Raw genomic sequence first — 23,669 nt, forward strand, 5'->3', positions numbered from 1 at the left:
GTTGGCATCAGCCATCTTCCAAGGTGTGGTTGGCTGGAGCAGCAGCTGATCTGTAGCTGAGAGGAAACGACTGGATAAAATCATTAGGAGGGCCAGCTCTGTCCTGGGATGCCCCTGGACCCAGTGCAGATGGTAGGAGACAAAGGACTGTAAGACAAATAACATCACTGATGGACAATGTCTCCCACCCCAGGCATGGAGCTGTAGCAGAGCTGCAGAGCTCTTTCAGTGACTGACTGCTGCATCCTAGATGCTCAAAGCAGCACTTCCGCAGGTCCTTCCTCCCAGCTGCTGTTAGAATTTATAATCTCTGCTGCTCACAACAAACACAATAAGTGTTTACAACCTGCTAATGGCTGCACGGGTTGTGATCCGATTAAGAATCAGCATATGCTCTGCCAACAACTGTTAGCTCACTTGTTAGCTTCTTGGGAATGTTTGTTTGCAGTTGCAAAGTTGCAAAAAAGAATTGTGCACAGTTCTGTAAATCAGCTGCTGTTATTTTTTTTAACTTGAATATTTTGTATTTATCAGAATATGCATTTTTATCTATTAATAATTGGACAGTATTTATTTTCCTTTTTGCTAAGTTATTTTTCTCCAGCTGTGCAGCTTAACTTTAAATTTACCTTTTTTCAAATTAACAAATTTTATGTGAATTTCATGAATTTCCTCATTGTGGGACAGGTATTTATATTCTATTTTATTATATTCTATTCTATTCTAATTAAAAATACTGAAAGATCAATTTTAATATTAAACTGTTAACTGTGTTTTCCCCAATTGCTTAGATATTTACAACAAGCGGAAACCCCTCGTTATTTAAAGGTAAGTACATGTTTACATCATGTTGTAGAGCTACAAAACCTAATAACCTTTACTGTATCGACCTCAAATGAAACACAATTTGCCTTTCTATGGCTTTTCAAACCACATCAAAACAGAACACAGCAATTTCATTTAAATATACTTTTAAAATAGTGTAAATAATAATAATAATATTAACCCCACTCTTTCAGGTTCATAATCATCACCTTTTAGAGTTTTACATGGTCACAATAAATGACATACTTATCACAGCAAAAAAATAAACAAATTCCTGCTAATGATAAATTGTACAATAACTGTCCATCTCTAATATAGTGTGGTTGTAAACAGTGTTCTTCTAAAAAAATCTCAAAGTTACCTTACTGTCATGGAGTTACACTCCCATAAGAAAAACGCAGACTGATAAGGTAAATAAAATTGAGCCTGGCACAATCACAGCAGGACTCACTAATCTAAGGTATGATGGAGCCAAAAAAGGGTAAGAATTATTGCATATTTACAAAAATAACAGTCAAAACCGAAAGAAAATCACCTTTAAATGGTAAAAGGACTGAATTTATACAACACTTTTCTAGTCAATCTGTACATAAATAATGTCTCTTTTTTGTTACATTTCAATTGTTTGTATATTGTATATTTAAAATCTACTGTTTACTTCTAAATCTCTGCCGCACCTAAAACTGTAACTTAACTTCTACTGCGATTTACAAAAGCTGTACGAAACGAAATTTCGTTCTGTACGCACTTTTTGCATACCGAATGACAAATAAAGTCTAAGTATAAGTCTAAGTCTAGTCACACTCACCACTCTAAGCGTTTTACACTATTGTCAAATTCACCCTGTCGCATTCACTGACACATTCACACACAGATACGCAGCCCGGTAGGTAACTTGAGGTTAAGTGCCTTGCCCAGGGGCACATCAACATGTGACAGGAGGAAGCTGGAATCAAACCCGCAAAACAACTACTCTAGTGGCGTGACTTTGATTGACACGTATCAGGAATTAATCAGACTGGATGATGAATGACAAAATGTGCTGACTGGTCACAGGTTCAGAAACTTCAAGCAACAATTAGGGACCAACATGAAAACACAAGATAAAAAGGTAAACAAATATATATACTTACTCACCTGACCGGTGCCCCTCACAATGAAAACAACCGTAAACAAACCCACAATGGAAAGGGAATGCTGAAAAAATCTGAATTCAGACATATTTTATGAGAGAACAGATGTGATAATTACATTTTAGTTCATCATTTATTTATATTTATGGTGTGCTTTGTATTCTATGCTTTGATTTCCTCCAGTTTTGATTAACAAGCCACCATGGATGGATGTTTTTTTTTTTCATATCACTAACAGTTATTCAAAGAGGCTTGGTGATTATATTACTAACCTCCCAGGATCCCTAAATAAATGTAAAGATGGTTCTGAGCATTTATTTCACGTTGTACTTGTTTTTACTGAGTTAGAGATTCTAAAGCAGGAAGGTTTTACACACGACTTAAACACCCAGAAGCAGCACCGTAGGAAACCGAGCCTGGGCGAGCTCCTCTTCACCCCAGTAGAGGGTGCTGAAGAGGCCCCAGCTATACCAAAAACATTAACAATTAGTGGGCAAAGTCGCTCATGTTTCAAAGAAAGAAAAAAAAGTCCCTGGCAGAGTCTTTCTGCTTATGGCAGCAGAAACAGAAACAGATCTTTTATCAAAAACAAGCGAGCCGCTTCAGATAGCAGAAAAGCCGTCTGCCGACACGCCCGAGCACTGAGCTGCACGCTGCAGTCTGTGATCTACTGCAGCGTGGAGACGACTAAACAAGTTCAGCAGAACCGGGACAATTAAAACCTTGTTTGAAGTAGCTAAACATAAGGATTTTAAACAAATTTAGATAAAGTCTTTGAAGAAGCTGGATGATCTAGTGCACTGGGTGTGTGACATTAAAGAATATTGTCAGTGAATGGCTACTGCATTTTAAACATTTTCTCATTTTCTGCTAAAAGCTGAGCAATTTCATTAAAACCCCGAAAGGAAATGAAAGGCTGGATTTGTAGCTACTACTGGTGTGCTGCATTTTTGTTTAACTTGAAAAAGTATACGAGGAGCCAAATATTACCATTTTGTGCCACACATCAAAAGCTTTTTATGCAAACTGAGAGATTTTTTTGTAAAGCACACGGTTCAATCCCCACCCAGAATGTTGAGAACTTGCAGGTTTCGCAAGATCGTGCTTTGCATCAACAGTGTGAAGAAAAAAAGGAAGTTCAACATCCTCCAGATAATATAAAGTCATACACGGCGCCGTGCGCGTCAACTTCAAACGTGCACGGACGCAGAAAGCCTAAATCAACAGGTGCTTCGTTTAACCGAGCTGACAACTTGTCTGTAGGTCGTCTGTGTTAAATATTCAAATATTAAACCAAAAACCCGTCAGTTCACTCAAAATGTGGCCGTGAGTCCTGATCTGCACCAGGAGAGTGGATCACATTCCACCGGTTCTGGCTCCGTGTTTGCCACAGGATCAGTTTGACAGTTTCGGCTTTTGGATCCATAAAGCACAGGGCGATGTTGGACCCAAACACGCTTCTGACTTGCCTGTGAGGCGTATGAACCGCAGAGACCTCTCAGGTCATCAGAGATCAGCTCCCTGCAGACGGCGAGGCAGCATTTGGTTTCTATTCCCCTCGGCTTTGACACGAACTTCTTTTTCCGCCGCTTTCGACCAGAAACTCTCACAAACGATCGCCTCTCCCGATCGATGATGAGTGATGGAAGCGTGAGATTAAATACGGCCGGCACTGCTCCGACAGCGACATAATTCCTGGACAGTGATTTGTGTTATTTCTGCAGGGAATTATCCGCTTTAAATTCTCATACTTGAATTTGTTTCGTTGTACGCAAAGCTTTTAAGTTTGACGTGTTACCCGTTTCTTTTTCAGCAAAGCTTAAAGGTTTTTTTTATTATTTTAAGGTTTTGGTCTCTGCACGACGCTACATAAAAGCACTTGCCCTGTCTTGTGAGATCCTGCAGCTGCATGGTTTGCCGCACAAACCCGTACATTATTGCCAGATCACTCCCTCCGTCAGCGTGCCAGCAGACGTTAGCTGACGCTGGCCTGGGACTGCCTCGCCTGCTCTCTGCTGAAGTTAAACGGCATACAAGGTGAACATGCAATCCCAAAAAAATACGATTGATTATGTGACTGCAATGTGAGAAAATGTGGGAAAGGCTGGAGGGTTTGAGGCATCGACCAGAGCCGTATCTGTTGGTAAGGTTGACCTGCCAGGGGTAACTGAGGCTTATCGGTTCCTGGCCTCCTCTCATGTTGACAAGGGGAGATTCTTTAGTTAGAAGAAACATTCAGAATGTGCTGAACTATCTTTATGAAGAATGAGGATATCAATCAACTTGTTTTTGGTGGGAAACGGTCACATTAAGCTGTAAAACTAATTTTTTATTTTTTTTTATTTTAATCGTTTCAAGTTAGAAAACAGCATCTCTTCAGCCAAATGTAATTACCAGCAGTAAAACTGTGATTTGTATGTGATATGGCTTTTACCTCAAACCAAAAGGTGAGGCATATGCTAAAAATTTCATTTTTTTAATTTGCTTTTTCAAGCTTTTCCTGTGCCTTCAGTGTGGGAGTCAGAAAGCACCGCTCCCGTAATGCCAGAATCCTTCATTATCAGTTAACATTTCATTTAACATCACTATGTGGAGGATCTGCATAATGCATTTTAAGTGGCGAGGTCCCCCCCCCCACCTTAAACAATGAGCAACATTCTTTGTTTAATAGGTGACTTTGGAGGCAGGGCTACACATTCATGTGTGGTTAGCATGACTAAAACAGCCATCTCACTAATTATCCGTGTTGTTTTTTCCCCGTGCAAAACAAGCAGCGTCCTCTGTGGAAAAAGCTGCTGACAGCAAAGCAAGAAAACTCAGCAGTTTCCTCACAGATCTGAACTGAAAAGCTCAATTTGCTCTAAGATCAGGAGAGTGAGACGGTCATGACTAGAAAGCAAAAAGTGAGGATTTGGATTTTCCAGTCTCAATTATTGCTGTCTTGAAATCTTTTATCGAAGGTTTCTGAACATTGCAGACCTTTCCTATTTACATTTAAATTGCTAAACCATTCTTAAGAGTCACAATTTGAAAGGTTGCTTGCTTTCAAACATAAATTGAGAGCGAGCTGCTTGACTAGTGTCTCAGTGATTGGTTTCCTCCCTTGATTCTGCTCTGTTTCAAAGATGCAGACTTACCCGCTACACTACTTTCTAAATTAGCAGTCTGAAATGAGGACTTTGGATGCTCTTTAGCCCGGATGCTTCCAGTGTTGTCTCTGACTTAGGAGTGGGAACGCTGTAGTTGTAGTCCAGGCCGTGGGTTCATCTGTGTGAAATCTCCTGAAGCGCTGTTTCCCCAAAAAACTCTTGGATGGGCTTTGCTTCACAATCTTCCCAAGACTATGATTATCCCCCTTGTTTGTGCACTTTTCAACCAAAGCTTTTCCTTCCACTCAACTTTCCCTAAAAGTGCTTAGATTCAGCCATCAGTTTCTTTAACAACGCCCTTTTACGACTCACCCTCCTCAGTTGAAGTGTGCCCGTCTCACGTTTGTATTTTATTTTACGTGTCGAGGCTTGTGTTTGCAGTACATCAGCTTAACCAGCCTGATTGTATTTCCGTAGTGGAGATAATTATCAACCTACTTTTAGTCTCAGGCAATAACAGGGTGAAAAAAAATACATCGGATCGGTGGTGGTTATCGGTAACATCTTCTGTGGGGTTAATGCCTTTTTTTTTTTTCAGTTACTGAACAGATGAAGGTAAATATGTCACAGACTTGTTGAGATATACACATTTTTACAATAAAAAGTGGTTAATTCCTCCAAATTATTAATTTTTTTTGTCATTAAGTGGATAATATAAATTGAGCAGCTCGTTTTTCTGGGACTACAATCCCAACTTTCATTTTACTCTTGAACTATACCCAGAAATACCCAGATCCTAGAATTTGAAACTTTCACCTTACGTTTCTGTTTGCCAAAACTCTTCTTGACTTTATCCAGCTCTTAGTAAGCTCCCGTTTTTCATTTCAGACAAGAAAGTTGTGCTTTCTTGGCTGGTCAGAACAGAGCGGTAAACACCCCAGAGTCCGCCGGGCTTGAAAAACACGAATCCTATCCTTCTAAGGTTCTTTAAATCCCAAAAGGTCGGAGATGAAGGAGGACGGTTTATGAGACGAATTCCAGCTCCATCTGTTTATCTTGATCCGTGCTCGCCATCTGGTTTTTTGTTGTCTTTTATTTTATTTTTTTTTCCACCGCTGCTGCGTGGAAACTCAGCGCAGTAGCAGAAAGCCAAATATTCCATTACATTCCAGATCCAAGTGTTCAGGTGCACTTCTCTGACCTCAGTGGTTATGAAGCTGATTGTGCCTGCATTAGTCACCCTGTGATAACACACTGCCATTATGTGAGTAAGTGTATGTGTGTGTGAGAGAAGTTGGCCATTGGAAGGTTCCTCTGATCTGTTAATGACGGATAAGTGGCGTGAAGGAAGATCCTCTCATTATGTCTTAACCAAAGAGGCGACTACATAACATGTGTACAGCGCTAAGGTGAGACAAGCGAGGGCTCGTTTCGAGCGGCGTGAAGCTCGAGTCGAGTCAAGCGTGTTCCCTCGCGCACACACGCAGATGTTCAGCGGCGTTCGCTCCGCTTGTGTTTTCTTCTGAGATGTCATTATACGATAAAGAGGAAGCCATCAGGAAACCGCTTAAGCACAACTTCCTGTCTGTTGCTATGGTGAGTGCCTCGTTTTTTTTTTTTTTTTTTTTTTTGCAGTTGCAAAAGAGGTAGTAGCAGCCACAACTTTACTTGGGTGAATTTCTTACAGACGTGCCGAGGGGGAGGCAGAAACACAGAGAGGCAGGTGTATTCGGGTCTCCCGTGGGCTGACGCCTGTCCGGGCACTCCTCTCCGTCTGCCCCCGTTCTCAGCGTGACCTTTAACCCTAAACATCTGACGACAATTAAACTGTGTGAATGTTCAGTGTCTTTTCTTTTTTTTGTTTTTTTTTTGGAATGGCCTGAATCATAGCTCAGAGGACTGCAGCACAGCTGTTTGTCATTCAAAGTACATGGATAAACACAAATCTAGAAGTGATGGGATACTTCCTGATTTGACATTTGCTGATTTCACAGCTTTAGGTGAGCGGACATGTTTGCTGTAGCAGCTAAACGCGTCTGCCTTGTTGTTGTTAAATACTGCAATGTCTATGTGCGTGGGTTATTCTGTCTTTAGCTCTGTAATATCCTCATATGTGTGTGTTTATCTCATTTAGATAAGGCTGACAGCTTAAAACAACCCCCCTTCTCATTCATAAGAGATATTTGACTTTCTGTTTTATTACTTTATGGAGGCGGTGAACTTTGCCTCATAGAGGGGGATCACAACTTTTATAAAATGCTTCTTTGTTCTATAGAAAACTGATTATGAGCGGGACAAATGTACGAGAGTAACGTGTAGTTTTGATTTTAACTTACAGATGAGAGATCACAAAATGTGTTTTTTATCATTTGAGCTCCAGAAAAAGGACAAAAACTAAGATCCTAATTGTGATAAATAAACATATATATATATATATATATATATATATATATATATATATATATATATATATATATATATATATACACACATATATATATATATGCAATTGCTGCAAATGTGTTATTGTGTAACTTCTGAATTAAAACAGATGGCTACCTATGGACGTAACGTTAGGCGCCATATTTTATCCGTGCTAAAAGTCTGCAGGTTCTATTCTGCCTAGCTGCTGAGGTTGAACTGGACGTGCGTTTCCAGACGGTGCTGCGGCTGACTCTGCGTTCTGCAGCACCGTGGGGCTCTGCAGCACTGGCCGGAGCTACATTCCACCAAAGGTGTGCAGGCACAAAAGGGGCTGAGCCTCTCCCCTTTCAATCGTCCGCATCACAGGATTATTGGCAAATTCTTTCAGAGGTCGTTGACTTGTCAGAACAAGCAAAAAGCAGCGCCACAACGGCCAGCTGTACGAGGAAGAGAGGTCAGGGCGGGCGGACGCGTCGCCAGAGCCAGGCAATGTTATGGTGAGCCAGAGCAGGAGAGAAATACAGGTTTTTCACATTTGAATTTGAAAGGAAAACAGCAGATAGGGCAGTGAGAAAAAAGAGAGGGAGGGAGAGAGAGAGAGAGAGAGAGAGAAACTCAACTACGCTGAGGGGTGTGTCATAGCAATTTAGTTCCTTAAGGAAGTAAAACTCAACATTATCTTAAGACTGGGCGGTGAGCACTGACAGGAGCGCTGCAGGAGGGCTGTTTTTATGGCTTTTGGTACTTTCCTCGCCAGAGATGAAGGTATCCTGTTAATCTGACCTGCCTGTGCTGTCAAAGTGATACGCAGAGCGGAGGCAGAGAGACATCTGACACACACAAGGAGGGAGGGGGACTGAGCAAACACTCAGGTAAGACGTTTCTGCTGTTCCCGGTGATAAATGTGAGAACGAGATGTGACTTTTGACTCGTACTAACGTGTCCATGAGTGCAGGCCACATGTGTTATTACTGGCAATGAGCGAAGACGGTCTGAGCGAAGGGATGACTGGAAACTGAGCGGCTTCTCTTCCACTTCCCCATCTTGAGATCTGGCTGTTCACAGTCATGCTGCAACAAGTTGCCCTGACAGGCACATGTGTGCAGCTCACGTTTCTCTGTTTGCCCAGGCTGAGAGAAGAGAAAAAAAAAAAATCTCAAGGCGGTAGACTTTGGCATCGTAATTGGATGACTTTGATTTGCTGAAGGTTAGAAGATACCGCCGCAGACGGGGGAAACGGTTTCAGTGTCAAACTGGAGCTGAGGCATATGGCCAAACACCCGGCTATAGCTGCTCTGTTTCGCTTCCCTTTCGGTGCAGATATGTGGAAGGCTGAAACTGTGACGGTTGTGCAACGCTGAGAGGGATACTGCAACGTGCACACTGGAGAGATTTCAAAACCCGCTCTTGTCTGCTGTCTTCATCTAAGCAAGAGCATTCGTAAAAAAAAAAAAAGAAAGAAAATCTATAAATAACTACGTACAAATACAACAGGAAATGTTTTTCTGAATGTGTTTTAGAAATGATGTAGGGGCGACAACAGAAGATGAAGTTACACAGCAGTCAATGTGAGAAAAAAGGACCTAAAACTACAGATTTGTGCCAACATGCCGGTGAAAAGCTCAGCTTTCACAAATGTTTGCTGAGTAAGAACAACAAAAAAAAGAAAGAACTATCTCCCTCATTACTATTTCTCTTCCCTGGGTTGATTACAGGAAAACATTTCCTTGTTTACTGCAGTCACCTTTCTAACACGGTGGTAAACCTGAAAACGGTCCGCTTGTTTTTAATCTGACCGAGCAGCATGGTCTCTGTGTCTTTTCCTAGAAGACCTGAACTGTTTCGCTTCGATCAAAAGCTGTAAGCGACTAAAACAGTCCACCTTCTCTACCTGCCCCCCCTTTTTGATGAAACTCGCTGCTGACTAGGTCAAACTAGGGAGATGCATCTGCTTTCTAAGAACGACACAAAATTGAGTTTGGTTGAATCAAAGAGGCCTCCGTTGGGTCTTCTGACACGATTTATCAGCAAAAATGCACAAAAAGCCTTTGAAATAGAATTTCTTTACCTTTTTTTATGCACAAACAGTTGTAAGCAAATCCCACCCCAGAAAAAAAAAAAACACTGAAATGAACTTCCTGAGTAACGCAGGTTCATACACGCAACCCACAACACTGTAGCTCAGCGCCGGAGACATTTGAGGAATGCTAAATATTTACCTCCGCCGCCTGCCTTAGATGACCGCACCATTCACAACTCTTTCTCTCAAATATTCCCCACGACCCCATCGCCTATAACTCTGAAATACATCAAATACATCTTATCTGTGTGTGTGATGGTTGCACATCTACTGTCTTTGTTTCCCCTACAGCGCTGCACACCTCCTCTCTCCTCAATCCCAACAGGCAGCGGGAAGGGAAACAAACACGAGAACGCGTAATGCGCTCCCTCTCCCTGGTGGATGCCAACTAACAGACTGATAAAAGCTCAAAGGCCCTCGTCTGTCCTTCGCTCGCCGCGGCGCTCTGCTGTGACAGGAGTCTGTTAATGCTCGCTAAACAACTGCGACCCCTCCGGACGGAGCTCCTTTAAAAGGCAGAGGAGAGAATGTGCAGAAAACGGAGCAAAAAAAAAAAAAAAAGCTGCCGGCATCCCGCTGTGGAGGTTTCGCTGTGCGGAAAACCGGCTGATGGCTGCACGCCGCGCACGTCTCTCAAATCCCCGCAGCCTTTTCAGCAAATAAATGAGATTGAAGCACAGATCTTGAATAGCTATCGCGGCGCTCCACGTCCATTATCACTGCTCAGGGAAATTAATCTAATGAATGTTTTTTAATTCTCCACAGGGATCCCCCGAGCGTTGAAACAAAGCCAGCTATTAGCAACGTGACACTGGTTCAAAATGAATGATCGTGCACGTAAATGAAAACCTACTCAGGTTGTATGTTTCACAGCGGTACAGATGGGAACAGTAACTCTGTGCAGGATCTTTAGCATTTAAACGGACACTTAATGTAAATGGACTGCTTCTGTATTTACTGCTGAATGGGGGGAGTCGTTTTCCGCTGATCCTACGTGATCATAGCTGGACAAAACAGCGTGTGATAAAGAGGGACGAGGGAAAACGCAATAAAGCAGCCGGCAGGAAGCCATTAAGCTCACAGGTTAAGGGCAACAAGCTGTTACTAATGCAGAGGATGTTACAGTAACAGCAGAGCTGTCTGAGTCAGAGGCGGAGCAGACCGCAGCACAGAAGGCGGCGGCCTGGTACAGTGTGCCGTTCTCTCCGCTCTTGCCCAAGCAAGCGCGCTGACACAACGCTAGAGCTGCACGCATGGGCCTGTCGCAGCTATGCAGCCTCCAAGCTACTGGCAACTACTTGTCCACACAGGCAGGAAGGCAGATTTAGTGATGAAATATGCACTTAGTGGAGTGAACCTCTACGCATGTAAAACGAAGGAAAAATGTAAAAAAAAAAAAAAAAAAAGACAGAAGAAAAGAGGGGACACTTATCGCTGCATGTCTGTCAGAGATAGCAGTGTCTCTGTGTCGGTTCGGCCTTAAACACACTGAATTGCAACTAAGCAGAAACAGCGTTTTTGTTGAGCTAAAGTTGTGGCTGCAAAGAAACGTGAATTTTAACTACTTACAGAGGATCAGGCCTTGAATAGTTTTTACCTTCTTCCTTATTTTTAGTTGTGAATTCAGATTTTCTATTCCAGCTCTGCTTTCTATAAGGACGTCGGATACATACAATGTAGCTTTCTTCAATAAGTACTACGTTTATAGCCGTGTTACTTCAGCATTTTAGATTATGAGGAAACAAGTCTGTTTCTGAAGGAATCGTATCAGCTAAACTGCAAAAACAGAACTAAAAATACGTAACATTTTCTTAAAGTGAGTGTATCTGTCCTTGATTTGAGCGGGTAAATAAGATTATCTGCCAAGAGAATAAGATTTTTGCACTTAAAATAGGAATAATCCATCTCCATCATCTTATTTCAAGTGCAGTATGTCTAATTATCTCATTTTAGGGGTGGAAATACTCATTCCATTGGCAGATCATCTTATTTACTTGCTCAAATCGAGGACAAAAACATACATTTTAAGAACATTTTACTTATTTTTAGGTCCGTTTTTTGCAGTATAGCAGATGCTGAAAGTTTGTTATGGTGTGTTGTCTACATGCTGATGACCTCCATGGGGGGATCTCCATGATGGATGCTAGGTGAGGATAAAATCTCTGAGGAAAATTCAGAGTTTCTGCTGAGTCTCCTGATGCTGTCTGTCCCTTCTGGCATCAAGAGTGTAAGCTGCACACGCAAACAAATATCAGCCGGCACAGCAAGAGCTTTTAAATGCTTTAATACTAACGCTCTAAGCAGATAGATGTGGTAGAGAGATATGCATGTGCTGGATAATAACAACATTACAAAATGCTTTGGGTTTGAATGATGTATCTTAATGTTTTTTTACTTATTTACAGGTTGTTCAGCAGCAAACATTACTAAGTGTCTCTACAAATGTCATAACCCCTTCTTACATATAACATTTTCATTGTTATTCATAAAAGAATGTTGACATTATGTCCTGATAACTGTTTCATTGGTAAAAATACAGTTTTCTGCAAGCAAAGGACATTTTTTGTCTTCTCCAAAAACCTGGAAACTGTAATTAATAACATTCATTTCTGCAACTTCACTTTAAAGCATTCTATCAGTCACTCCAAATACTTGTGATCGGTTATTTATTTTGTTATACTTAATGTGAAGACATGAAATTAAATATCTTCCCATCTTTTCTATGGTATTTCAGACAACCATGGAGGCATTCAACTCCAAGGACTTGGCCATGAAGGCGCAGAAGAAGATCCTGAGCAGCATGGCCAACAAAAGCACCGTGCAACGATTTATAGACGACACCACCAGTGAAATACTGGACGAACTGTACCGGGTTTCCAAGGAGTACACGGGAAACAAAGCCACGGCTCAGAAGGTCATTAAAAATCTGATCAAGATCGCTGTCAAGATCGGAGTGCTGTATAGGAACAACTGTTTCAGCGAGGAGGAACTGAAGCTAGCCCAGGAATTTAAGAAAAAGCTCCATACAGGAGCCATGACGGCCATCAGCTTCTATGAGGTAAACTCCTGGATACTAAGCAGTCAGTGCACACAATATATGCAGGTTTCACAGCAACATCTGGATCCTAAATGACTGCAGAAGAGGTTGTATGTATGTTGGTAAGAACGCCATGATTTAAAGGGAATGGCAAAAAGAAATAGGAGTGAGAGCTCTGAAAAGATGTTTGCTTTGGGACTAAATGCAGAGTAAAGCTCAATGAAACGGATTCAATATTTACAGAACTGAGGAAACTTCTTAATTTATGTTATCAAGATAAATGGTGTAATTAACAAAAATCAAATCTGCTGTATACATAAACTGTCTTCATTACTTCAAACAGGTTCAAAGGATTTGAGAATGCTAATAACTAGTTATTAGCATTCTCATAACTAGCTAGCATAACTAGCTTGCATTCTCATGCTAGCTAGTTATTCTCAAGGCACTTGGAGCCCAAGACAAGAAAACACTGCTTTATATTGGATTTGTTACTTTTTGTTAATTTCTACTTATTTATTATATTACCATATAATATTAAGAGTATCTGAGTCCAATAATCTCTTTACACTAATCGTCTTCCATCTCTCTTTTTACAGCTGCTCTCAAAAATTCACTCGCCCTTGTTAAAAAGTCAGGTTTTTAGGATGTATAGAAAAAAACTAAACCACAGTAAATATTTTTTTACATATAATGTGGCACTAATGGTGTACAATTCAACTGAAAATCAAACAAATATATTAAAAGAATTGAATTAAAAAAAACTTCTGTTGTAATAATCTGCCTGCGTTAATACCCAAACCTTCAAAGTAATTCAATATCTGCACTCAGTTCAGTTTGATTGGCACCAAACATTTATTAAAGTGAAGCATGTTTAACCTTAAATAAAGTTTTGTTGTCGTAGAAGGATTTTACTGACATTTTCTAACATGCATCCTTTAGCTTAAGCCATACTTTACAGATACATTTTAAAAAAGTATCTTGTTTTACAAACTAGGTATTGGTGAGGTGGAAGGTAACAAAAATTCAATGCTACTAGATCAGTAAAGAGAGTCGTCTGTAACTGGAGATAAAAATGGGACAATAGTGATATTACAGAAGCTGAATGTTTCACCAAAATTGATTTAAATAAAACTGACGAATTGAAAACTGATCTGGGAGGTTCCTAAAAGGCCAACAGCAGCATAGTGGTGGTGGCGTCATGCTCTGGGCTCACTTTCCTGGAGTTTTGACACAAACCTTTCTGGTGTGTACCAGAAAGCTGAAGATTATTTTTCAGCGTCACAGTGACAGCCAACTATTGAATGGCTTCATGAGAGGAAGACTAAAGGTTTGGAATGCGTCCGAAACGCAAATCAGAAATCTGAGGGTTCGCTTGAAGATCAAGATGGTCAGACAGATTAATAGATTTGGATAATTTTTACTAAGAAGCGCAAAAAGATATGAAGTCAAGATGTGAAACGCTAAAAGAATCAAAATGTTGTTTTACTAAGTATCATTTCAGGGGTGTGCTCATTAATGCAATTGGGGTGGTACACAATTTTATCTTTAGTTCTTATCCTTTTAAAATGTTATTTTTGGTTGTTGAACTATAAAGAATATATGTGACATTATATTTGACAAGAAATATTAAAATGATTCTTGGTCTACTTGTGTATAACTTAAAGAAATCTACATTTTAACAGGAGAGTATAAGTTTCACAACCCCTGCATATAAACAGAACTTAAAATGAACTTTAAATTCATAGTTTTGAATGTTAGGAAGATAAAGTACACGGGTTAGCTCTCTGACATTAACGTGTCTCTTGACTGATTCAGGTGGACTTTACCTTCGACAAGACGGTGATGTCGGAAAACCTGACGGAGTGCCGGGATCTGCTGCTGAAGCTGGTCAAGGCCCACCTCACCCCCAAATCCCACGAACGCATCAACCACGTCTTCAACCATTACGCCGACCACCAGCTCCTGACCAAACTGTACGACCCGAACGGATCCTTCAGACCCAACCTCACTAAAATCTGCAAAGGACTCAACAAACTGGTGGAGGACGGGACGATATGATGCGGGAGGAACCTGCTTGCAGCACACATTGGGAGACAAACAGGAAAACACACTTAAGACTCTGGACCACTGGAGGAAATTTGGTATTACCGCTGCTGAGGAAAGGCAACTTAAGAAACAAACATGGCTCCCCCTTAGCTGTCAAATAACATGTTTGATGAGGGCATAGGGTTAAAGGAATTACCTTACAATTGTAAAATGTAGAGGGGACACATCCTGTGTAAGTAAAGTCCATCAGAAACTTGAATTTCAGCAGATTTAAACTGCATCAGTGGTCCAAAATGCTGTTGGTCGTTTTATACTTGGGACTGTATTTGTTCTTTTTCACTGAGACCTAAGGACTGTGTACATTTTGTAGGAGAATGAAACAGCAGCTGACACGTTTTAATAATAATTAAAAAAAAAGGGACAGGAAATGCCACTGTACTGCAACACCGCCACCTGGTGGTCATCATGTGATGCTGTAATGTGGAGATTACTATACAAGTAATAAAAAGGGAAATAACCACGTAATTATTACACGGACAATTATTCCCCCTGCGGGCTTTGAACACACAAAGAACATTTGACTAGACGGGAAAAATGGACAATGGTAAAGGAACAGGCAACCCTTTCTAAAATTATTCACGCCCACTGAACTTCTTCCCCTTTCAATCGTTTTACAACCACAAGCTTGATTATATCGTTGCGCAGTTGCAGCTTAGAGAGCAGCGCAAAGTTGTGCTTGGTGATTAGGCGGAAGGAAAATGCACAGTTTTATTTTTTTTTATAAATTAAATCTCAAAAGTTTTACACCAATTTTTATTTAGGACCCCTGACTCAATGCTTTTTAGAAACATTTTATTGCTGCAGTTCAGGGGAAATAAAATGGGGCACCTGTGTCACTGCTTTACACATTTAGACTCATTCTTCTTTGCAAAATAGCTCAAGCTCAGCTAGACTGGATGGATAACATCTGGGAACATCTTCTCGTCATCCCAGCTACAGGAACACATCAGCACAGCGTGATACTGCAGCCTGCACATGGACACGACGTGTTCAGGGAGATGTGCAGGCCTAATCTATGAAGTTCGCATCAAAGTAGTTGTCCTGTTGACAGATTCAGAGGTGTGGATGACTGCAGCTCCTCCAAAGTTACCATAGGTGCCTTTGCTGCGTCTCTGATTAATACTCCCCTTACCCAGACAGTCAGTTTAGGGGGGGATTGTCATGCCTTGGTGGGTTTGTAGTTGTCCAAAGGTTTCTGGCACAACTTCACCAACTTCCAAGGTGCATGAAGAGGGTCAACGAACTGGTAGATGAAACCTTCTGCTACACTTGAAGGTTAAGGAGCAGACTTTATTAACAGACCGAGGCGTTTCAGCTTGTGGCCTTCTTCAGGGTTGCTCAAGTTTTCATTTACTAAGTTTCCATTTGTGCCATGCTTTCATTTTCAGTTGATGGATTAAAGAGTAGTCAGTAAGATATCATTCTATTATGTATCACTTATTTATAGTTCATGAAATACTTTTGTTTTTTATCCATAAAATTGGGATAAAACACCAAGATTGTGGTTGTAATTTGAAACAAATGTGGAAAAAGTTCATGGGTTTTTTTTATGCTTTGTAAGCAACTTTCTCTGCTGGCTACACAATGCAACACTCTGAAGCCAAAGGCATAGGTGGAGTGCTTTTATTGTTGGATGCAAGGTGGAATTTCACAGAAGCACTAAAACTATAAAAATGTCTCTACAAACCAGGATCAAATATAAGCTTATTAAAAAAATCACATGAATATATTAACAAAATCTAAATAAAGTCCCAGAAAATAATTTTAAGAAATCTATAAAAGAAATACCCTGAATACATTTTTTTCTGTGTTTGTTTTCCTATTTATATATCTATATTAACAGCATAAAGTGTGGACTTTTAATGGTTTTTCTCATTGCGACAGTGAATATACGAGTATTTGCTTTCCCTGCGTAAACGATCAGGACAGAAAAATGTCAGGTAGTCCGGCTGAGTTTCCATTTTCTGTAGGAAAAAGACAAACACATCTACAAAGACTTTTAATACAAACAGTTCCCATAAATAAATAAGTGCAACATTTATTATTTAAAAAAACAAACATGTTTTCTACAACAAATTCTACAGTTAATGGCTGAGTAACAAGGTTCTTAAACTACTGTTTGTGCGGCAGCATTATTAGCAGAAATCCTTCACCTTATAGTAACGTCCCTTCACCACGATCATCTAGCAACGCTTTTTAACGATCAGAGTAACATTAAAGAGACAAAGAGATGTGGTCACAGTTCAAAGAGCTCCTCTTCCCGTTCTTTCAGCTTCTTGGTGAGTTTGGTGGTGGTGAGGGGAACTGCCCCGAGTAGTGCTGGCTGCTGAAATCTTGGTGATGAAATGACACTCTGCGATCTCGTTAACGGCCGCCAATCTGACGTCGTGCTGGAGCAGGCGGCTTCTAGGGCTGCAACACTGTCCAAGAAAGAAAGAACGACAATCAGAGGAAAGGAAAGGCAGAAGAAAATCAATACTCTACATATTCTCAAAGGCTGCTTCTTGTTTAAAGTGTCCTGGTAACGCTCATAGCTCAGGTCATGAGTCCTAGGGAGGAGTCATGTTCTTCCATCTTTTTTCAAGATGTTGTCAAGAATGTTCCGTCCTGATCAATCTCGTTCTGGACGGCTCGTCTTTTTTTTCAGTGGAATGAAGGTCGTCTCTCTTCTTCCTTCTTTTTTGGATCCAACTGGGCAAAGTCTGACAACTTACGAGGCAAAGACAACATCAAATAGCAAAGAAGTCATCTATATCTGGACTACTGTGCAACTGCGTAGATCTATCGATATGTTAATCAACTGGCCAATGCCTCGGAGATTTTAAAAATGTAACACAGCTTGCTAAAAGTCAGTTCAATACTGGTTCAGAAATTGGAACATTTAACATGTTGGGAGGGAAAAAGGGGGAAAGATAATGTGGTACGACCTGCAAGACACAAAAAAAATGTCCGACAATCAACGTCATTTCTGACAGTCAGCCGCGAGGGTGGGGAAGCGTTACTCCCACCATGACGGAAATATTTTAGCAAGCTTTCAGGGTGTTTCCGACTCTTACTTTGTTTAGACCTGACAGATTAGAGTAGTCACAGAGCAAAACGCCTCAACAGGAAGACAAAGCCACGAGATCAGCCAACTGTAGCCCTACGGTTGAACTATCTGTCACCAACGCTATCAAGTAAAGTCAAACAGAAACTTAACAGAAGACCACGCGTATGCAGCCGTAACACCACCATCCTGACCAACAGAAATATTTCCACACTTTCATACATGTAGTTAAAGTGTGCAGCTTTAAAGTTTATGACGGATCGCTGTAAATTTCTAAGTGGTATGTAAACAGATGCCTCCCTAATAAAATGACCATAAAAACAAACTATTTATTCAACATTTTAAAGGTTATGGTACAAACATGTGTCAAGCGTGCCTGAGGAAACAACAAGGTAATCGTACCGTTTCTCTGCATCTTGGCATCCTCTGGCTGCAGCCTGCTTGGACTGACTGATCAAGTCGTCCAGTCGCTTCAAAAAATCCCGCGGAGAAAGGTCAGACGCTCGTCCTCTCACGTCCTCCTGACCAGCAGCGCAGTCGGCCCGGCCTCCTTCGTGGTCTTCCTCAGACAAATCCACCCCGTTGCTGTGCTCGGTCACGTCTGACAGCACCGGGATCGACAAGGACTTCTTCAGGAATATCGAGTCGTTGGTGTACAGTCTGTTTGCTCTTTTGATTTGTTCCACCTGGAAAACAGACTTTTATCAAGCTTGACAGTATTTAAAGCAGTTGACTGAACGGACACGTGCATCTCAACAGATTGGAGTCTCACTGAGAAGTTAACTTATGTGATAGTTTAGTTCAAACAGTGGAACTCCTATATGAGTGAGATTATTACACTAAGGGCGCTTTCACACCAGCCCTGTTTAGTCCGCTTTAATCGGACTCTGGTTTGTTTGCTCAGAACGTCTGGTTCGTTTGGGGAGGTGTAGCCTGGGTGCCATTCCGAACTTAGTCCCGCCCACAACGTTTTAGGTCGGGAAGTTCGGTCTGGCATTGCTCAATAGTAGCGCGATTATGCTCGCCCAATATCTGGCGGGCCAATCAAATTGTCAGGGCGGGCTTTATACGATGATGGACAGATGATCAACAGTAACGTAATCAACCACGTCACCAAAGCGCGCTTGGGTTGAATTTGTTTACAACATCGATGGCTGCCGCTGGAGAGTTGAGGTGTGTAGATTCTGCTATTAGGTCTGTTCTAGAAGATATCGACAGGTTCGTGTGTTGAAGGACTCCTTGGATCCTTGCATTCTTCTTGCAACACCAGCAAAAATCTTTAACGCTCATCTTCTTATGCTAGGCTAACAGTTGAGTTCCGTTGACAACAACTATGCGTCGCTTAACATAAGTCACACACTCCGTTGCTCGTATTGGTTGTAGGTCTATCCAATTGAGTGCAGAGGAATTTTTTTTCCTGGTTCGTTTGAAACACGCCCCATAATCACAGCTCTACGGAGCAGTATCAGACTCAAATTCTGACTAGAATTGAGTATGACCATGTCAGGCTAGGGGAGGTGTGAATGGGCAATCGAACTCTGATGCGGACCAAAAAAAGCAAACTTGGTTCCGCCTAAAAACCTTGGTATCGGCTCGGTTGAAGTGAACTCTGGAGTGATTCGAATGCATATGGGAATGCCAAGCAGACCAGAAGCAGGAAGCGGACTACAGCGCAGGGCAATCTGGGTAAATACAGCTGTAATTGAGCAATAATACTAATGAAATAATTAATATATTGTAAACACCTTGCTTGACATCTGTGTCAGCTGAAAACGTTGCAGTTTGGTCCCCGATCAAACCGAGTCTACCGGACTATCGGGTGTGAAAACAACCTAGAAGAAAGTATTTCAAATAATTGTTTCTGTTAAATATGATGGAGCTTTACAGCAAATGACAACCCAAAGATCGTTAACCCGGAAATGTAAATGTTGGATTATTTTTGGGTTTTTTTGATACAGAAAGCTACGTACCTAAAGAAGCCCAGTTTGTTTTAATCGCGGTCTCTAGCTTGTTTGCATTGTTGATAAGATTCTCTGTCATTTTTAGGCTGGGTGAGTTTGCTGACCAACCAAACAGAATGATGCCATGTCCATTAAACAAAATATTGTTACTCTTGGCAGAGTGGACATGTGCAAAGTCCTTTTGGAAAATGAAACCAATGTCTCCATGAAGATGGAGGCATAATGTCCTAGAACATGCTGGTTGATGGCTGTGCTGCTGTCGACTTCTTAAAACACAGTGGAGCAACTCCATCAAATAATCCCTGACTATGAAATAATTACACTGAACCTCATGCAGCTTGGATTCTGTTCTTCTCCACTCGTCCACAAGACTCTGGTGCCTTGGTTTCCAAATGACAAGCAACCTTTACTTTTAACTGAAAATAAGGTCTCGATCACTGAGCAACAGCTCAGTATGGCTTATTCTCCTTAGCCGAACAAAGACATTTCTAGCATTGTGTCTGGAGTGGCTTCACAGAGGAAGTGTAACAGCTGTCGCCCATGTCCTGGATATGTCTGTGTGGATGTGGAAGATCTTGAAGCGCTGCTTGTAGTCCATGCATTGGACTTCTTGAATGGGCTTGGTTTAAAAACCCTCTGAAGGATTTTGGTTACTGCTGTTGCTTGTGTCAAACTTCTTCCTTCCACTCAACTTTCCACAAAGAGACAGCTTCTTAAGCAATGTCATGTTGTGGTTTAATGTGTTAAACCTCAAGTCAGAGGTCTTCCCAGTTTCAGAATTAAACATACTTCGTATTAGTCTTGCATAATACTCTGAAACTGAATGTTGTTGTTTTTTTTAGGCCAGAATCATTGACATAACTACAAATGAACCATGCATTTATATCAACCAGTGCAATGACCCGTATAAAATGCGTTTTACATTTTAAATTGAATCACTGAAATAAACTAACTTTGCAACAGTTTTTTTTTTTTTTCTATTCCACTGAGACGCACCTGACTTCTAAAGTGCTGAGCGACGCATTGCATAACGCAAAAGGCCCAGTTAATGCTCCATTCTCCCACTAACAACAGCCCGGAAACACTTACAGTCACTCCGTATTTCAAAGCCAGGCCCTGGAGCGTTTCCCCCGGTTTAACCGTGTGCTCGGCGAGTCTCTGGCGAACCGGGGAGAGCGACGATCGAGTCAAGCTGCCATAGGACCTGGTTCTGCTTCCGCGAAGCAGGCCGCCTCCCCCGGACGGCAACGGCGCTCGCTCCCCGGACATCTCCCAGAAACATTTGGGTCGGCGGCAGCCTGGGTGGAGACAGAACACAATGCCCAGCGAACTTTGTTTTATCGTAAGAGGAGCGGGTTTTCTTTGGGCCTGCACCGATGCCCAAGTGATACACAAGGAAGTTAGTGTAGTTAGCCCGGTGGCTAACCGAGTTATCAACTTAATCTGCGCTAAACCATATTTCTCTTTTGCAAATATATATCAAGAACACGCCGGTCGGTAACAGCCACGTGTAATTTATATTCAAACATCAGTTAAACGTGTCTTACCTGCCAATAAAACATCTGAAAAGTTGCTCTGAACCCCTAAACGATAATATGTTTCTATTTCACGCGCTCAGCAGCTGTGTTGCCATGGCTGCCGCGTTGACTGACTGGTCTTATGTGTCGTCACACACGCTGCGTTCACGTCAGTGGGAAAAAACAGCTCCGTTTTGAGTTTGTATACATATAGTCAATGATTCACAAAGCTCCACCAATCTTATACCACGGCCTAAAGTAAATATTAAGCATTCTTCACTTTTTCTGGCCTATGAACTATTTTAGGGCTTAACATAGTCTTGTAATCCTGTTAAATGTTGAGCACAGTTTTCCCCATTGACAGTTTTTTTTTTCCAGAGAACGCATCGTGGCTATCTGAAGCATATACATTATTATATAATGCCTCTTTATAATGTGTCTATGATCGGAAGTAGCTCATATGTTTCTCACAGGAATTCCTGAACTTCTTTGTTCACACGTAAGGGTATTTTTGTGTCCTTTTAAATAAGGCGGGGTTCTTTTGCAGGGTGTAGTTGGTTTAGATTCTAAACCATATCTAACTAAAACCCTTGGGTGTTATCAGGGTTATTTATTTTTTTGTTGTTGTCTTCCTATTGTGTTTGTTTATATTCATAGAAAAATCCTAATACTATTATTGAATACCTCCATAAATGTATGTAAAAATATAAGTTTGAATACAATAAGTCAAATTTACTACTTGTCTGTTGGTATTTTATTCACACACAGGCTCCTCAGCCGAACCTTTCTGACTGCCTTTTACCATATTTGGCCGTAGTCAGGTGCCTAGCCTTAATAAGCGTTACAATCGGAACTAAGCTGAGCTTCAGATGTGGAACATTGATTTTAAATAATTTTTTATAATTTTTATCTGTTTGATGTATTCTGTCATGCAGGGTAGTGTTTTTAAGTCCCAAAAACTGAGAATAAATGTTTTTCAACATTTTACAATCACTGTGATTAGTTCTTATGCATAATGCACTTAAATAAATGTTTAACTGAGTAAAAGTATTGTTGAAATTGCACATACTTTTATTAAACTCTGAGGTTATTCATAATATTTTTTGTAAAAGGGAAATTTGTTTAATATAAAAATCAACAACAAGTCCACTTTTATTAGTTTTATTTAATCTTGCAAAGAGTTTACATGTGTGGCCCCCTTGAGATCAGATTAAGCTGAATGCGGCACCTAAACCAAAATGAGTTTGACACCCCCGGTTTAGATCGTGAACGCAGGCTGACTCATACTTCCGAACAGCAGGTGGCGGTAACGCTCCTTTAAGTTGGTTGCCTAATTGTTAACGGCCGTAAGACCCAATGAAGAAGAAGCATATACTCCAGTACAGTAGGTGGCGAAAGTGCATTATAACATTTGATGCCATCCGGCAAAAAGTCCAAAAAGTAAAAAAATCCTAAATATAATGAGATGTTTAAGAGGTAAAGATTGGGGAGCTGATAGGAAGGTATTAAAAACAATATATATAGGACTAATTAGATCAGTAATTGATTACGGATGTATTGTATATAATTCAGCTTCTAATAGTTTACTAAAAGAAATAGATAGAATACAATATCAGGCTTTAAGAACTTGTTGTGGAGCAATGAAAACAACCCCAGTATCAGCTTTACAAGTTGAAATGGGGGAGATGCCACTAGAACTTAGAAGAAAACAACTAGCCATAAATTATTGGGCAAATGTAAAAGGGCATAAGGAAAACTTTCCTCCAAATGTTATGTTACAACCATGTCAGGAAAAAATAAAAAAAAAGAGAATCAATAGTTTTGGATGGATTATAAATAATGAGATAAGTGAGTTAGGAATAAATCATTATTTAATTAGTCCTGTGATGTGTATTCCAAATACTCCACCTTGGGTAAGTGGAAAACCTGAAGTTGATTTAAACTTATTGGGAAAAGGCAGACAAATAGAAAAAAAAGAGGTGGAAAAGTATATAAATAAAGAATATGCTGAATATTTACAAGTATTTACAGATGCTTCTAAAATGTTAAATGATAAAATTGGAATAGCATTTATAATTCCGGACTTAAACATTATGAAAAATAAAAGAATAACAGATAGAATGACAGTTTATACAGGTGAGCTAGTGGCTATATTAATGGCTCTAGAGTGGTGTGAGGAAACAAGGAAGAAGGAAATATTGATTTGTTCAGATTCAAGCAGTGCATTAATAAGTATCTTACAACAAAACTCAGAAACGAGACAAGATATCATATTGAATATTAACCAATCAATTTTTAAAATTAAAAAATATGGATCTAGGTTTAAGTTAATTTGGATTCCTGCTCATATTGGGATAGTAGGAAATGAATTGGCGGATCAATTTGCTAAGAGTGCAGCAAAAAGGGATAATGTTGAGGTAAATATCAAAATAAGTAGAAATGAGGTCAAGA

General features: G+C 40.6%; 2 protein-coding genes across 3 annotated transcripts; one reads left to right on the forward strand and one right to left on the reverse strand.

Annotated features, from left to right (window-relative positions):
- Positions 1–7,980: 7,980 nt before the first annotated feature.
- On the forward strand, positions 7,981–15,159 carry tnfaip8l2b (tumor necrosis factor, alpha-induced protein 8-like 2b). Its single transcript, XM_012864847.3, has 3 exons — positions 7,981–8,343; positions 12,286–12,609; positions 14,404–15,159. Exons 2-3 carry the CDS (start codon positions 12,292–12,294, stop codon positions 14,644–14,646), a joined length of 561 nt encoding a protein of 186 aa, XP_012720301.1. The 5' UTR covers positions 7,981–8,343; positions 12,286–12,291; the 3' UTR covers positions 14,647–15,159.
- A 1,144-nt stretch (positions 15,160–16,303) lies between these two features.
- On the reverse strand, positions 16,304–21,365 carry lysmd1 (LysM, putative peptidoglycan-binding, domain containing 1). 2 transcript variants are annotated; one of them, XM_021317800.2, is made up of 4 exons: positions 21,253–21,365; positions 20,791–20,999; positions 18,143–18,426; positions 16,304–17,114 (listed from the first exon to the last, which is right to left on the reverse strand). In XM_021317800.2, exons 2-4 carry the CDS (start codon positions 20,968–20,970, stop codon positions 16,931–16,933), a joined length of 648 nt encoding a protein of 215 aa, XP_021173475.2. In that variant the 5' UTR covers positions 20,971–20,999; positions 21,253–21,365; the 3' UTR covers positions 16,304–16,930. The 2 variants fall into 2 exon arrangements, with proteins under 2 accessions (XP_021173475.2, XP_012720271.2); XM_012864817.3 differs by having other exon boundaries at positions 21,249–21,361.
- Between the last annotated feature and the right edge of the window lie 2,304 nt (positions 21,366–23,669).

Source organism: Fundulus heteroclitus, chromosome 3, assembly GCF_011125445.2.
Source record: "Fundulus heteroclitus isolate FHET01 chromosome 3, MU-UCD_Fhet_4.1, whole genome shotgun sequence".
Taxonomy (NCBI): Eukaryota; Metazoa; Chordata; class Actinopteri; order Cyprinodontiformes; family Fundulidae; genus Fundulus; species Fundulus heteroclitus.

What these genes read in the sequence shown, in the direction of transcription:
- tnfaip8l2b (XM_012864847.3), top strand. Translation starts at nt 12,292, where the DNA reads ATGGAGGCATTCAACTCCAAGGACTTGGCCATGAAGGCGCAGAAGAAG. An exon ending in CGGCCATCAGCTTCTATGAG is followed by an intron (nt 12,610 to 14,403) that starts GTAAACTCCTGG and finishes TGACTGATTCAG; the next exon opens with GTGGACTTTACCTTCGACAA.
- lysmd1 (XM_021317800.2), bottom strand. Translation starts at nt 20,970, where the DNA reads ATGTCCGGGGAGCGAGCGCCGTTGCCGTCCGGGGGAGGCGGCCTGCTT. An exon ending in CTTTGAAATACGGAGTGACT is followed by an intron (nt 18,427 to 20,790) that starts GTAAGTGTTTCC and finishes TCTGTTTTCCAG; the next exon opens with GTGGAACAAATCAAAAGAGC. An exon ending in TGCCAAGATGCAGAGAAACG is followed by an intron (nt 17,115 to 18,142) that starts GTACGATTACCT and finishes TTTCTTGGACAG; the next exon opens with TGTTGCAGCCCTAGAAGCCG.